The following is a 14850-nucleotide window of genomic DNA, read 5'->3' on the forward strand; positions in this document are numbered from 1 at the left end:
GGATGAACAGGTTCTGGCAGATAAATTCAACGATTATTTCATAAGAATTTCTGGACAGATTGTTTCATCTATAGCTGATTTAGATGTAGCTCCAAAAAAATATTATGAGCGCAAATTCAAAACTTATCATTCCTGTAATTCCTTGTTTTTAAGGCTGGTCACTCCTGACAAACTGTTGTATGAAATAAATTCATTAAAAAGGGCAAGTCTCCAGGTCCTCAATTTGTTCTGAACTTCTCAAGGCTACATCTACTTTCAATAGTTCCAATTCTATGTGATATCTTCAACACTTCTTTCTTGGAGGGTAGATTTCCTGCCGATCTAAAAATTGCCAAGGTGATTCCTATTTTCAAATCCGCATCACATACCGACATGTCTGATTACAGACCAATTTCTTTGCTCTCTATTTTTTTCTAAATTACTTGAAGAACTATTTAAAAAGCGATTAATCGGTTTTTACAAGCAATTCAAATTTTTCAATAAGCAACAATATGGGTTTCAGGAGGGTCTGAACATTGAGCATGCTTTACAAAATTTCATATATGGAATCTATAATGGGATCAACAAACCGTATAAGAGTGGAACTTCGGGTCTATTCCTGGACATAAAAAAAGCCTTTGATACGATAGATCATTGCATTCTTCTACGCAAATTTCATGAATCTGGTATCCGGGGGGTGGCCTCTAGATAGATCGAGTCATACCTGTATAATCGTAGACAATATGTGACCATTGGTGGATTTAGTAGTGAGTTTGCTTTGATCACTTGTGGCGTACCTCAGGGATTGGTATTGGGTCCAATCCTATTTCTGATTTACTTGAATGATCTCTTTTCCCATAACTTTCAAGGCTCCTTAACTTTTTTTGCAGATGATACTGCGTTAGCATAATCTTCTGACAGTGAGATAAAATTGCAAAAAATGATGCAGCTGGATCTTAATGACTTGTGTTGTTGGTTCCAATATAATAAATTAGCACTAAATGCATCTAAAACTAAATATATAAATTTCTCCTTATCATAAAGTTGTTATAGTGTATATGTAGGTTGTAATCATGTGTCATGTAGCTGGGATGAGATAAATCAATCTGATACAATAAAATACTTAGGTTTGATTCTTGATTATAAATTAACTTGAGACTCCCACTTGAAGGAAATAAAGATGTATTTCATGTTCTTGATAAGACGATTTTATCACTTGAAGTAGTTTTTCCCTAAACATTTTCCACGGATTATGTACTATGCATTTTTTCATTCTAAGCTTGTATATGGAATTTCCTGTTGGGCATCCACTTTTGTTCCTCATTATAAAAGGCGTGTAGTGCTACAGAAGTCTGTAATAAGGATTATACAGGGAGCTAATAGGAGGTCACATACATTTCCAAATTTCAAAGCACTGAATATTCTACCACTAAGACACAATTATGTGCTGAAGGTTCTGTCTTTATTCCATCAATTAAATGGTAACAGATCTGAGTTTACAGATTTAAGTTAATAAGTTTCAATATATATTCACTTGTATTAACTACAATTACTAGTCGATCTAGCTGAATTACTAGTTGGTAAAGCTACCCTATGGATGCGTAATCGTCGTGACCAGTATAGATTATGGGAAAATTTTGTGACAGATTTCAGATCATGCTACTATCCGCTCACCTACGACGAGGACCTGTGTTGGCAATGCAAGAAACCAGGGCACTGGAGATCACACTGTCCCAGAATCCCGCCATTTAAAAGGTGCGGGAAGAGAGCACTGAAATGTGTCTGTGATATGCAAAAGGAGAATAAAACTCTGAAAGAAGACAACTGAGGTGCGAAAGACACAGATAATCCCTGTGAGTCATCACGGAACAACCGACTATTCATTACCATTACAATCGGCGGTAAAAAGTGACAGGCATTGCTAGATACTGGCGCTGAAGCGTCAGTGAGTAACGAGGTTTATGAAGTTTCCCGAAAAAAAAGGAATGATATGGAAGGAACCAGCTCATCACCAAGCGATATTAGCTGATGGACGATCTAACCCGTTAAATGGGATGGTGACAACCAATGTAACTATAGAACAAATCAAAATTTCACTAATTGCGTCTATAATGGAAGTTCTTGAACAACAATTGCTATTAGGCATGGAATTTATGCGTGAAAACAGTGGGATCCTCCCTCATTGAATCCAAGTCAGCCTATTAAGTCACGATCTCTCTTTCTTGGGAGTAGGACAACAACAGACCCAACAATATCAGCCATAGATTCCAAATCTCAGGACAACAAAAGTCGCAACAGAAGTATGTTTAAGCAGGTTGTTTTGAATGGAGTCAAACTCAATACCTTGATTGATAGAAAGACACAGTTGTCATATATACCGAGACAAGCATCCTGGGATGACATAGTTGATCACTGTGATGGAATGACCGACTCTGAAGGACAGGCTGCGATTTATGCTCCAACTGTCAGAGCAAAGACTTCAAACTCCGAGAAAGTCGTGGAAGTTGGGATGGATTGAATGCCATCTCATGGCAAGTCAGGATCTAGCCCAGCAGTCGACATGGAGAGGATAACCCGAGGTGGGATACCAGACTCCACAGACCAACTGACACCCCCGCTCCACACAACAAAACAGAGGGTGATAGTGAAAGAATCAACGTCACCCTAAAATGACAACGAGATGGTTGAGGTCACAGTGAGGCAAATGCCAGCTCATGTCGAGTCAGATGTTAGCCTCACAGTCAACACAAAGAGGATAACCCAAGGTAGGGAATCATTCTCTTAAGACAATACAACACTCCTGCCACGCCCAACAAACAGGAAGGTGGTAAGGAAAGAGGAAAGATTCAATGCTACCATTGACTGACATGGATGTGGAAGAGCCAACACAGTCTTCAACTGTCAAGGAGGTAGTCCCACAGTCCCAGGATCCCACACCAGGTCCCTTGAGGAATAAGGATCCAGTGCTGTGTCACTGAGTCTCGACACCAGTTAAGTGCAAACGGGCTGGCAAGCCACACATGAAGGTCTGATTACCGGATGGATGGTGTAAATATGTGCCTGTGGACGAGGTATAGATACTCGTAGTGAGTGGCATACACCTCTAAAAGTGATGCCTGAGCGGTATACACCTCTAAAGTTGATGCCTGAGCGGCAAGGTGATGCCTAGATGGCTCAATTCTTTTGAGGTGGTGCCACAGACGCCCCCCCCCCCTTCTCAAAGTAGGAGTGGGGTGTCACAAACTGAAATTGTGACAAGAAAGAAATTAATAATATTATTGAAGGATGCTCGGCTATCAGCAAAGCTGGTTGAATGCGGAGATAAAGAGGGTACTGATGACAAACCATCTTCCGCGCATCCATACGATTATCACCGCCTTTAGCGGAGGGGCATCTCCATCACCTCTACTTTGGGAGAGTATTTAAACGCTTGACAAGACCCAGATCGTAGCATTCCGCTCCCAACCTTCCTCCTCCTTGTACAGCGACCTGTTGGCTGCTGTACATCCCTGTCCTCCACTCCTGGTACAGTGGCCCATCAGCTGCCATCTGTCCCTTCTGTACAGCAGCCAGTTGGCTGCCTTCCCTCTCCATCCAACCTCCCAGGGCACAGCAGCTCATTTGCCGCTGTCCCTTTCTGTCTTCCTCCCAGGGCACAGTGTCCCATTGGCTGCCATCCCTTTCCGACCATCCTCCCAGGCCACAGCGGCCCGTTGGCTGCCATCTCTCTTTGTCCATCCTCCCAGGGCTAAGTGGCCCGTTGGCCGCTGTCCCTTTCTGTCCCAGGGCACAGCGGCCCATTGGCTGTCATCCTTTTCCATCCAACCTCCCAGGGCACAGCGGCCCATTGGCTGTCGTCCCTTTCCGTCTATCCTCTAAGGGCACAGTGGCCCATTGACTGCCGTCCCTTCCATCCATCCTCCCAGGGCACAGCGGCCTGTTGGCTGCCGTCCCTTCCGTCCATCCTCCCAGGGAACAGCAGCCCGTTGGCTGCCATCCCTTCTGTCCATCCGCTCAAGGCACAGCCGCTAGTTGGCTGCTGTCCCTTCCCGTCCATCCTCCCTGGGTACAGCGGCTGGTGGGTGCCATCCCTTTCCGTCCATCTTCTCAGGGCACAGCGGCCCGTTGGCTGTCGTCCCTTCTGTCCATCCTCCCAGGGAACAGCAGCCTGTTGGCTGCCATCCCCTCCATTTATCCTCTCCGGCACAGCGGCTTGTTGGCTGCCGTCCCTTCTGTCCATCCACTCAAGGCACAGCAGCCTGTTGGCTGCTGTCCCTTTCTGTCCATCCTCCCTGGGCACAGCGGCCGGTGGCTGTCGTCCCTTTCCGCCCATCTGCTTAAGGCACAGCGGCCAGTTGGCTGCCATTCATCTTTTCTCTTCCTACTATATTGGAGCAGAACTGAGCCCATAACGACAATACAAAATTACCTCGAAGTGGTGTCTTCAGAGAAGAGAGCGACCTTCACGCCGTCAGAAGTACCAGGAGGTGCTGTCCATGCCAGCTGAGGTACAGAGAAGAAAGAACAGGAACTTTGACTTGCCCCTTTTCCCTGCCCACATTATGACTGAGCTAATTCGTCCAGGAGCAACACCTGGGTATCAATCACCTACCTCTGAAGGTATTCAGGGTATATGTGACATTAGTGTTCATTTTATAATTGACACTGTTAACTATAATATAGTTACAATATTATTGTCCTTGTCTTAGTAAGCGAATAGACAAATATTGACAGTGAACTTCCAAGTGAGAAGGAAGAAACAAAAGCCGAAGACAAAAATAATAGGTGAGAGTGATTCCAATCACCTGTTGCCAACATTACAACAAAAATTCCCTGTGAATTTTACAGTTGCTCCGTGGTCTAAAGTTGCACCAGCTCAAAGGTAATTTGCGCTCACGCCCTGTCTCATAAGCTCATTTTTCAGTCATTGACTACGTTATGCCGGGGATTACAGAATCCTCGGACTACGAAATCCCGAGCTCATAAACGGGCCCTTGGGGTGATTTAAATTTCAATAGGAGATACTAAACACTCAAACTGAACTAACTTTCTCAGTTATTGAGCATGTTATTTCTTAATTTGAAGTGATATACTTTTGCTTCTCAATCCACATTACAAACCACATTGACTTGGTCATTAATATACTGATAGTATACCAAGCTCTTTTTATTCAAGGGAACAATCACAAATGAAATATCCTATCCCATTGATGTCTACTTGAAATAATATTTTTAAATAGAAGCCTTTATAGATTTATTGCCCCACTTGGATGTAATGAGCTGGTTTTCGTGTGTCATATGGAGGCAAAAAATGATTGTTTTCTGACCAGGCCGGTAAAACTTTAACGGCCCTATGGCTGTAAAATAACCTTGAAGTCAGCTGATTCTGATTTGATGTGAACGTGTTTACAAAATAGTTTATGAAATGGAATCAGTTTATGCTTCTAGAATTGAATAGCATATTTTGCAATAAGATACTATCATTTTATTTGGATGAATGAAATACAAGAAAGATATTAAAAACTATTCAAATTCAATTTTCAGAATATAATAGAATCCGACCTCTTACCTCATAGTACTGCGTTTGCCACGAAACCTGGTGGATAATTTTGGAACTACTTGGGCAATTTCCTCGCTGCTGAACGTTTTACAAATACTGTAGTTTATTATGAAACGGGATCAGTTTATGCTTCTAGAATTGAATAAAGTATTCTGTGATAAGATATATTATAAACTATTCAAATTCGATTTTCAGAGTAGGATAGGACTTCTAACCTTAACTTCCGATAACAAGCATTGTTGACATCCAGATTGTCCAAATTTCAAGTGCGCTAAAACAGCTGATCGAAGAAAATTATTATGATTTTTTTTTTCAAATTAAAAATTGTGTTTATTATTCAAGAATCAAAACATTTATAATAATATAATCTTACTGTCATTAGAAAGAATAAAAAAGTATAAACTCAACCTCCCACATTAAAACATAATCGAACATAATCTTTTAGGCTATTTAGACAAATGAAAATTTACCCAAACTCAGCTTAAGTAGTGTGTTTACCTCTAAACCTGGTGGATAATTTTGGAACTACTAAAACTACTAAGAACAACCTATTTTTTCAGGACATGTTATTCATTATCAAAATTTGGAAACAGAATAGTTTGGGCCATGCCTGTTGTTTTTTCCCGATCATATTAATGATATGTAATTGCATTCACTGAAAATGAAAAAATAAGAATACTTGGAGAATTTCCTGATATTCAGATTACCTCAGATTTGCAAGAACTATTCCAGTTTTGCTTTCGGAAGTGCCTAATAAACAATAATTCTACAGTATTCTCATATATATAGATATTGTTTTATTTTTTGTGTGGCTGCACCACGGACAAAAATGTGTTTTCGGCTTTCAATCTTTTTTAAAACCGATTTCGAGCCAAAAAGGTCTAATTTTCGGCCCTAGGTGCGAAATATACTATTCCATCCAGCTTTTCCGCCTATGATTATAATTGTGTTGTTATGATTATGATTGTTGTTACAGGAGGAAACGCATATGGCGGACAGGCAGCTTACGGTGGTTATCCCGGAGCAGGGTACCCGGACACAGCCGGATATTGGGGAGGGGGCCCAGCGCCAGGGCAAGGTGGAGCAGGGGGCCATGATCCTAACCTGGCCCCGGGATACGGTCCAGGACTTGGCTATGGGCACAATGCTCTACCACCACCCCCGCCACCACCCTTGGGGGCCCTTGGGCCCGGGGTCGCCGCGGGAGGCCCCCCTGGCTACTATGGATTTGAGCCAGGGCGGCCCTTCTCCACTCGCTGTGATGACACCGACACTTTCAAACAGGTTAGTCTGAGTTGAAAAGTGACTGAAATAGAGTCATAAATATCACTATTGAGCTAACTTGCCTTATTGATCAAACAATAAATAGATGTGCAATGAATGAATAATGTTGTAGACCGTTCAAAACATCAAATATATAATCAAATACAAACATTCCATAATAAAGAAGAAATATATATACCTCAGTGAAATATATACCTCATATATAAGGAATATATAATATATACCTCAGAGAAATGATACCTCACTGAAAAATGAAATGTTAAGGTACAATATGTTAAGGCATTTGCAAGTTGAAGTAGGGAATTTTCATTTGAGATGGATATCTACAACATAGGAAAAATATTTTGGTATGTTTGTATGAGGTAAATTCAAATTCAAAATTCAAAATTTATTCAAATTCAAATTCAAAATTTATTCACACTCATAAATACATATACAGAAACCAAATAGAGTCTAGCTTGACAAATAAAACAATAATCCATCTAAAATTTAATAATAGATTGTAAGTAATAGTATATAATATAATATTAATGTGAACAATAACTGCTCACAAAGTGCTTCATGAAGCACTTGTCCGTGAGCAGGAGTTGAGGTTTAATCGGATATAGGAGAAAAAAGCCTACACACACACACATACACACACACACACACAGACACACACACAAACACACACACATTCAATCACCATCATCAAGTAACTTTATTGATTGATTGTAGCATTTCCACTCTTCAAATATACTTATATTATGAGTTCAAACTGCGAAAAAAATGGGAGGAAGAATCACCAGTATAATTTTTTCAACATAATTCATGACAAGAGAGGGAAAAAATGAAAAATAAAAGATGAGACATAACAGTGATAAATAAAACAATGTTTGCAGATCAAAGCTCAAAGCAAAGGTTAAACTTTAAAGGATACAGAAGTAACTACAGTAAAAAGGCCATACTACACTGAAATTCATATTCAATAATGTATTAGATATAAGCACCATGTGTTTCTCAGCTTACTACTTTGAATAAGTCTTCTACTTCTAATGGTGAATGAAGCCATAGCCAACTCTTCGTTTGTTTTAGGAATTTCTTGAGATATAATCGTAATGATCGGTAATGTTGGAGATTTAACCAAAATATCCTCAACTCTTAATAAATGTATCCAAATCTAAATTAGGATCTCAAATAGTTGCAGTAGCGTGGAATATGAGCCACGTTCTACAAGACAGACCAACAATATAAATATTCGTGGTTTTAGACCGAACTGTACTTTGTTCAAGAAAACGTTCATTTTTCTAACCCCAGAGTTCTACAATGCAATGCCACTACAGTTGAAGCTACTTTTCAAAATTAAGAAAAAAAAATCCCAAGTCGATTTCCATCTCAAGGATTGGCTTTTGTTGAGGGATAGAGATGAATTAGAGAACATGTACTCTGTTACTCTCTGATGTTTGTGCATTAGTTATCATCAAGGATCTTACTTCTGCAACTTCCATACTATATCAGTTTTATGCTGTGGGTGAGGGCTTCTGTGTTCATTCTCATGTTCTCCTGTGCTAGTGGTTTCTATAATCTTGTAGGGTTTTTTCAGTTTTCATTTAATAACTTTCTGCTATTACTCTAATTATTGTAAATCTGTTTGATAAAATATTCTTGAGGGTTCTTTCTATTCTATTTTGATTTGGAAAATGGTTTCCAAAACATTTGTATTTGTTGTGAAGATATTTTTCTCTTCTGCTCTGATGCTCCTGTATTCGGTTTTTAGTTTTTATTTAATAACTTAATGACAGCACAGTTCGGCTCGAGCCGTGGAGATGACCGGTTGTTTTCGTAGCTGCCTGCCTGCCTCAGATAAGATAATACTGTTTTTGCTCTGTCGTGTTGAAAATGAATGTACTACATCCTGTAGTAGTCGCTCTTGGCCCGGTGTGGGACGGGGTACGAGCGATTCGACAACAGACTATTTCGTTTTATTTTTTCTGCCTGTTATAAACTTTCATTCATATTTGTTGGCGGTATTCAGTTGTAAACATAATCGAGCATTGTCTTATTGTGTTCATTTCCCTACCTAGAAACTTCATCTTCTTCTTATCGGATAGATTAGCTTCTAAATTCTTAATTTCAATACCACATCACATTTATCTAGAGGTTTTGATTTCAAGGGACTTTCATGAATGTAAGTTAAGCCCTTACGGTATTTGGTCTAATTAATTCTTTTTACCTCTATAACTGTTCTTAAACTACCGAGTCATAAATACGAATTTATATTCCGTTACCAATATTCAATTAAATACATTTTAATATAATTATCATTTTTAAAATTATTATTGAATTCATAAGTTTTAATCGTAAGCCCTATCTTAATTTCAATACCCATAATTTTATTTCGAGGATTTTTATTAGAGGAAATTACATTCATAAACTAATTCATACACTAAAATACACTCATACACTAACTCATAAACGAATAAGCATTTGTAGTACTTGACCTAATTAATCTACATAATCACGATAGTTTCTAGCTCTTCTTTATTTTTCTTGCTTCGCTTTATGTCGGTGTTGGGAACTAAATATTAATTGGTTGTCTTAGTGGTCATGAATAGGAAACTTAATATGGAGAAGATTGAAGAGTTTCTAACACAGAAAAAAAACCGGGGCTAATAGTAAAAGGCTATAAGTAGGCCTATAGGCGGGATAATCGGCGGGCTGATGACAGTGTTGTTTGGAGGTGCTTGGTTAGGACATGTTCAGCGACAATTAGAACCAATTTAAGCGAATCTAAAGTTTTGAAAGATGATGGTTTACATAGTCATTCACCACAAAGACATACTGAAGGTCACATTAGCATGGAAGATCCACCAAGCAACAGGGAAAAGGTAAATAACGATGAGTCAATTTTGTCGAGTGGTCCCAACTCACCTGTTGCCTGTGGTGGATCAGACAAGATAGTCACAAAAAATGCAGCGGTAAACACACCTTCATACAGAAGAGACTCTCCATCTCTTCTTTCGGTGGCACTTGACGAATCTCTGAGAGAACTTGAGTTTCAGCAACAAAGAGATGACATTATTGCACATGCTATGAGTCTACAAATCGAGCAGGAGGCTTGTAGAGAAGACCAAACATCTTTAATGCACACACACCAAGCGAGGATTGATGAATTAGAGTCGGCCCTTCGAGTTCAGAATGTTTTGGAACAGGAGAATGAAAACCTTACAGCAAACATTACTGGAATGATGACTACAATAGAAGTTTTAGAGGCTGATAATACACTACTGAGAGCTGAAAATAAATCGTTGAAAATGGAAACAGAAGACCTTAGAAATTTCTATTCGCCGGGTGAAACCATAATTGACTCATCTTTTGACTGTGGTGAATTAAGAGCAGGAAACTCGTTCAATGTTTTATCGCAAACTAGTCAATCTACTAGTCAAACTAGTCAGTCTGTTAGAAATAAAATTATAGAAATTGGTCATTGCGGGGGAAAAGCTCCTTTTGGAATTGAAAATAAAAATAAAAAAAGTCACGATGTTGAGAGTATTGCTGGAAATGAGCTAAATAGAACGTACAGAGAAGCTTTGAAGACTGCTGAAAAAACTGAACTCAAATCAAAGGGAAGTAGGAAAGGTAGAGTGTTATTATTGACATGTAGTCATGGACGAGATTGTAGTGACCTTCTCAATAAAAGATTAAAAATAAAGTTTGAGGTTCAGTGTGTCTTCAAGTCTGGCGCAACGATTGAAGCAGTAGTAGAGTCAGCTAAAGACCAAACGAAAGATTTCAGTGAAAATGATTATTTAATTATACTGGGTGTCTCGAATAATATAATTATTGCTCCAAACTTGGATCATAATCCGCAAATAAGAAATAAAATAGAAGATATGGCGTCACTCTCCAATAAGACGAATGTAATAATAAGTACAATTCCGAACAGGTATGATAGGCCAGAACTCAACAAAACGATTGATCTCACAAATAAAGCAATTCACAGTTTAATCAACAGCGTCAAAGATAAAAATTCTAAGCAACTAGGCTTATGTTTCCTCAATGAGCGATTAAAAAGGCAAAACTTTACAAAACATGGCTTACATATGAATCGATCAGGCAAGAGATTTTTCTGTAATAGACTGGCAGAGTTAATTGAAAGCAGTTTGCAATCACCAGCTAGTTTGTTATCACAAAGTAACTCCCCTACAGGTGAACAGAGTTTTGGGGGTGGACCCACCCGGGCAGTTAATAGAGTAAAGTCGAGCAATTCCATCTACACACCATTCCTTTCCAGTGTGAATATACAGGGCATTGGAAGCAAAATTGAAGAGTTGAATGTACTCCTCGCAGATCTGAGTTATCCATTGGTTGTTTCATTCAATGAGCATTGGCTGGCTCCATGTGATACCACTATTCTGAACAGACTCAATAACTATATTCTTGCTTCAGCTTACAGTAGAAAGAAAAAAAGAAGAGGTGGTACGTGTTTAATCTTAAAAAAAATCAATTAATTTTAAAGTTAGAGAAGATATTGAGGCCCTGGCTATTGAGAGTACATTTGAGTGTGCGGCTGTTGAGTTCAGTCTGAGGAGGAGTGGGATTTCTAGAGTATTTGTAGTGATTTCTATATATAGAGCGCCGGATAGTTCTGTGGAGGACTTTTTAAATATCTATGACAGCTCTTGTGTTTGCTCAAGCGCAACTTTAAACAGAAAACGATATTAATTTATATGTGGTGATTCCAATATTGATCTTCTAAAAGAAAACAGTAGAGATAAGAATACGTTTTTGAACATTACGACGTCGAATTTATATAAATTCGTTTTTGACAAGCCTACTAGAATATCCTCGTTTTCAGCCACTTGTATTGATAATATAATCATGAATTACAATGTGGAAAAAATTCATGGAAATATGATTGACCCTGGTCTCTCAGACCATCTGGCTTTAAGTGTGACTCTAGAGAACGGGTTTGCTGTGGAACGTCGTGCATATAAGTCGGTCAGATGTATAGATAATAAGTCACTCAATTCATTCTACGAATTATTAAATACGGTAGATTGGTCACCCTGTTTTTAGTAATAATGGTGGTGAAAATGGCTTTAATGCTTTCCATTCCTTATTTTATAATTGTTTTACTGAATGTTTCCCGCCCAAGGAGTTTAAAGCTACAGTGAAACACATCAACAAAAGCTGGTTGAGTAATGGAATTAGAATTTCATGTTCTAGAAAAAGAGAACTGTGCATAGAGGCTAGAACTAATAGGGACCCTACATTTTTGAATTTTTTTGTCACCTATAAGAAAATCTTGAAAAAATAATATTATTAGCCAAGCAGAAAGCCAATGAGAAGATCATCTCACAGTCAAGTAATGTCAACAGAGGAGCGTGGTCTGTTGTCAGGAAAGAATTGGGGCTGTCGAACTATAGTGAGCGAAGAATTGAGTTAACTAATGGAAATGCTAATGTTTCTGATCCAGTAAGGGTTGCATCTTTGTTCAATGATTATTTTTTGGAATGTGGTGCTGAACGGTCGAGCTCAGCTGGGCTGAGTCATGAGAAGCGTTATCTAAATAAAATAGGTAGACAATATGGCATATTTAGATTCAGAGCTATTACTGAGAGTGAGTGGGAAAGCGATCTTGGGTTTGGAAAATACTGGTTCATGTGGCTGGGATGAAATTTCTTCCAGGGTAGTGGAATGGGTATGTCCTATTATATTGCAGCCTCTCACATACGTTTTAAATTCGTGTCTGAAGGAAGGGATATTCCGACAGAAACTAAAATTCGTTGTCATTAAACCCATCCATAAGAAAGAAAGTAAAAAAGATGTAAAGAATTATCGGCCTATAGCATTATTGACGACTTTCTCCAAGATTTTCGAAAGGGTTATATTTCAACAGATGTCCGCTTACTTGGAGAGTGAAAGAATATTATTTTTATAATAAACAATATGGTTTCAGAAGGGGTGCATCAACTAAGTCGGCCACGTTTGATGTTATATCCGCTTACTTGGAGAGTGAAAGAATATTTTATAATAAACAATATGGTTTCAGAAGGGGTGCATCAACTAAGTCGGCCACGTTTGATGTTATATCCGATTTGTTGGGGGCTCTGGATGGGTTGCGGAGGGCTGTGGGTGTCTTCTGTGACTTATCCAGAGCGTTCGAGATGGTCGATCATGAACTCCTTTTGAGTAAGCTTAAATTTTATGGATTTAGAGGTCATGCAGAGGTGTTTTTGAGATCCTATCTTGTGGATAGATACCAGGCTGTGAAAAATGATTGTGAGGGCTCTCAGGTGCTTTCTGAATGGCAGCTGGTTAAGCGAGGGGTTCCTCAGGGCTCCATACTTGGGCCTACATTGTTTAATATATTTATCAACGACTTGTCCTACAATGTTGATGGTAAATTGGTGTTGTATGCTGACGACACAACAATCTTACTTGAAGGGAACAACTATCAAGATGTCATGGAGAAGGCTAAGATTGCCATGCAGCAGCTCAATGGATGGTTTTATGATAATTCCTTGAAGCTTAATCTAAGCAAGACAAATTTTATTAAGTTCTCTATGAGAGGTAATGAGAATGATCCAGCTATTGTGGGATGGGAGTGTCCTGCTACTTATAAGACAAAGTTTCTGGGGATTGAATTGCAGGCAAACTTGAAGTGGGATGGTCACATAGAGAAACTCCAGAAAAGGCTTTACCATGCTCTCTTTGCTCTGAGGACTGTTAAGTCGAATTCAAATCTCAAGACAGCTCTAAAGGTTTACCATGGGTATTTTCTCTCACTCTTCAGATTTAGTATTTTGTTTTGGGGGGCTGGAAGGATTCATTTGAACACAAACTTAAAAATGCAGAAAAAAGCACTTCGGATTTTGGGGGGAGTGGGTCCATCTTTCTCCTGTAAGACCATATTCAAGGCACTCCGACTACTTACAGTTCCAGCGATATACTTCCTTGAAGTTGTTTCGTTTGTGTTCAAAAACAAAAATATTTTTAATGCTAACCGAATTTGTCATACTTATGAAACACGAGGTAAGAATACAGGATTATTCCAGTTTCCTATCCATAGACTGACTCTTCTCGAAAAGGGACCGTATTATTCAGGACTCAAGTGTTTTAATTGCATTCCTGAGGATATAAGGCTGTGTAGCAGCTATAAGTTATTTGTTTCAAAGATAATTAGGACACTGGTAGAGGCTTGTCCTTATACCATTGAGGAGTGTTTTAGAGCATTCATGTGACTCCATTCTAAAAATGACATGTTGTATGCCACTTGAGCACCGCTCAGAATTTGTGGCTTCACACAACAAAAATATAATAATAATAAAAAAAAAATAATAATAATACTAAGGACCTTGCTCTGAAGTACCAAATCATCAATCAGAAGCTGTCCTACTACTCGTACAAGCCATCCCCAGTCTTGGAGAATGAGACACATAAGTTATATTGGGATCGGTCGGTGCTGACAGACAGAACAGTGTTGCTCATAATAGGCCAGATATCATCCTCATGGATAAGGTAGCCAAGGAAACAACACCAATGGATGTTGGCATACCATGCTGCCACAACTTGTACCAGTATTATAATGAAAATGTCTCCAAGTACCTTCCCTTGGTTGCTGAGATCAAGGATGTCTGGATGCAAAAAAGGGCACAATTGTTCCTGTCATTATCTCCACGGTTGGAGTTGTAACTAAAAATGTGTCATCAAATCTTTGTCAGATGGGAATATCGAAAAGTGCAAAATATGCCATGGAAAAAGCAGTTGTTCTCAGCATAGCATCCATTGTGAGATCATTTTTGAACATTCCAGTTTAGTAATGCACCAAAGTCTTGCCAAAGGCCGACTTTGAGTGCAATAAACACTCACTTCTCATGTGATGAATGAAATAATAATAATAATAATAATAATAATAATAATAATAATAATAAAATAATAATAATAATATAATAATAATAATAATAATATAATAATAATAATAATATAATAATAATAATAATAATAATAATAATAATAATAATAATAATAATAATAATAGTAATA

At 38.6% G+C, this 14850-nt stretch overlaps 1 protein-coding gene across 1 annotated transcript in view; it reads left to right on the forward strand.

The window, feature by feature from the left end:
- The window catches only part of LOC111054701, a 248893-nt gene that overhangs the window by 105731 nt on the left and 128312 nt on the right, over nt 1-14850 (forward strand). The window contains exons 10-12 of the mRNA XM_039441977.1: nt 6515-6822; nt 9607-9689; nt 12764-13579. Coding sequence (XP_039297911.1) covers nt 6515-6822; nt 9607-9689; nt 12764-13579 — 1207 coding nt within the window. The remainder of the gene's footprint in view (nt 1-6514; nt 6823-9606; nt 9690-12763; nt 13580-14850) is intronic.

Source organism: Nilaparvata lugens, chromosome X (assembly GCF_014356525.2).
Source record: "Nilaparvata lugens isolate BPH chromosome X, ASM1435652v1, whole genome shotgun sequence".
In the NCBI taxonomy this organism is placed as follows: Eukaryota; Metazoa; Arthropoda; class Insecta; order Hemiptera; family Delphacidae; genus Nilaparvata; species Nilaparvata lugens.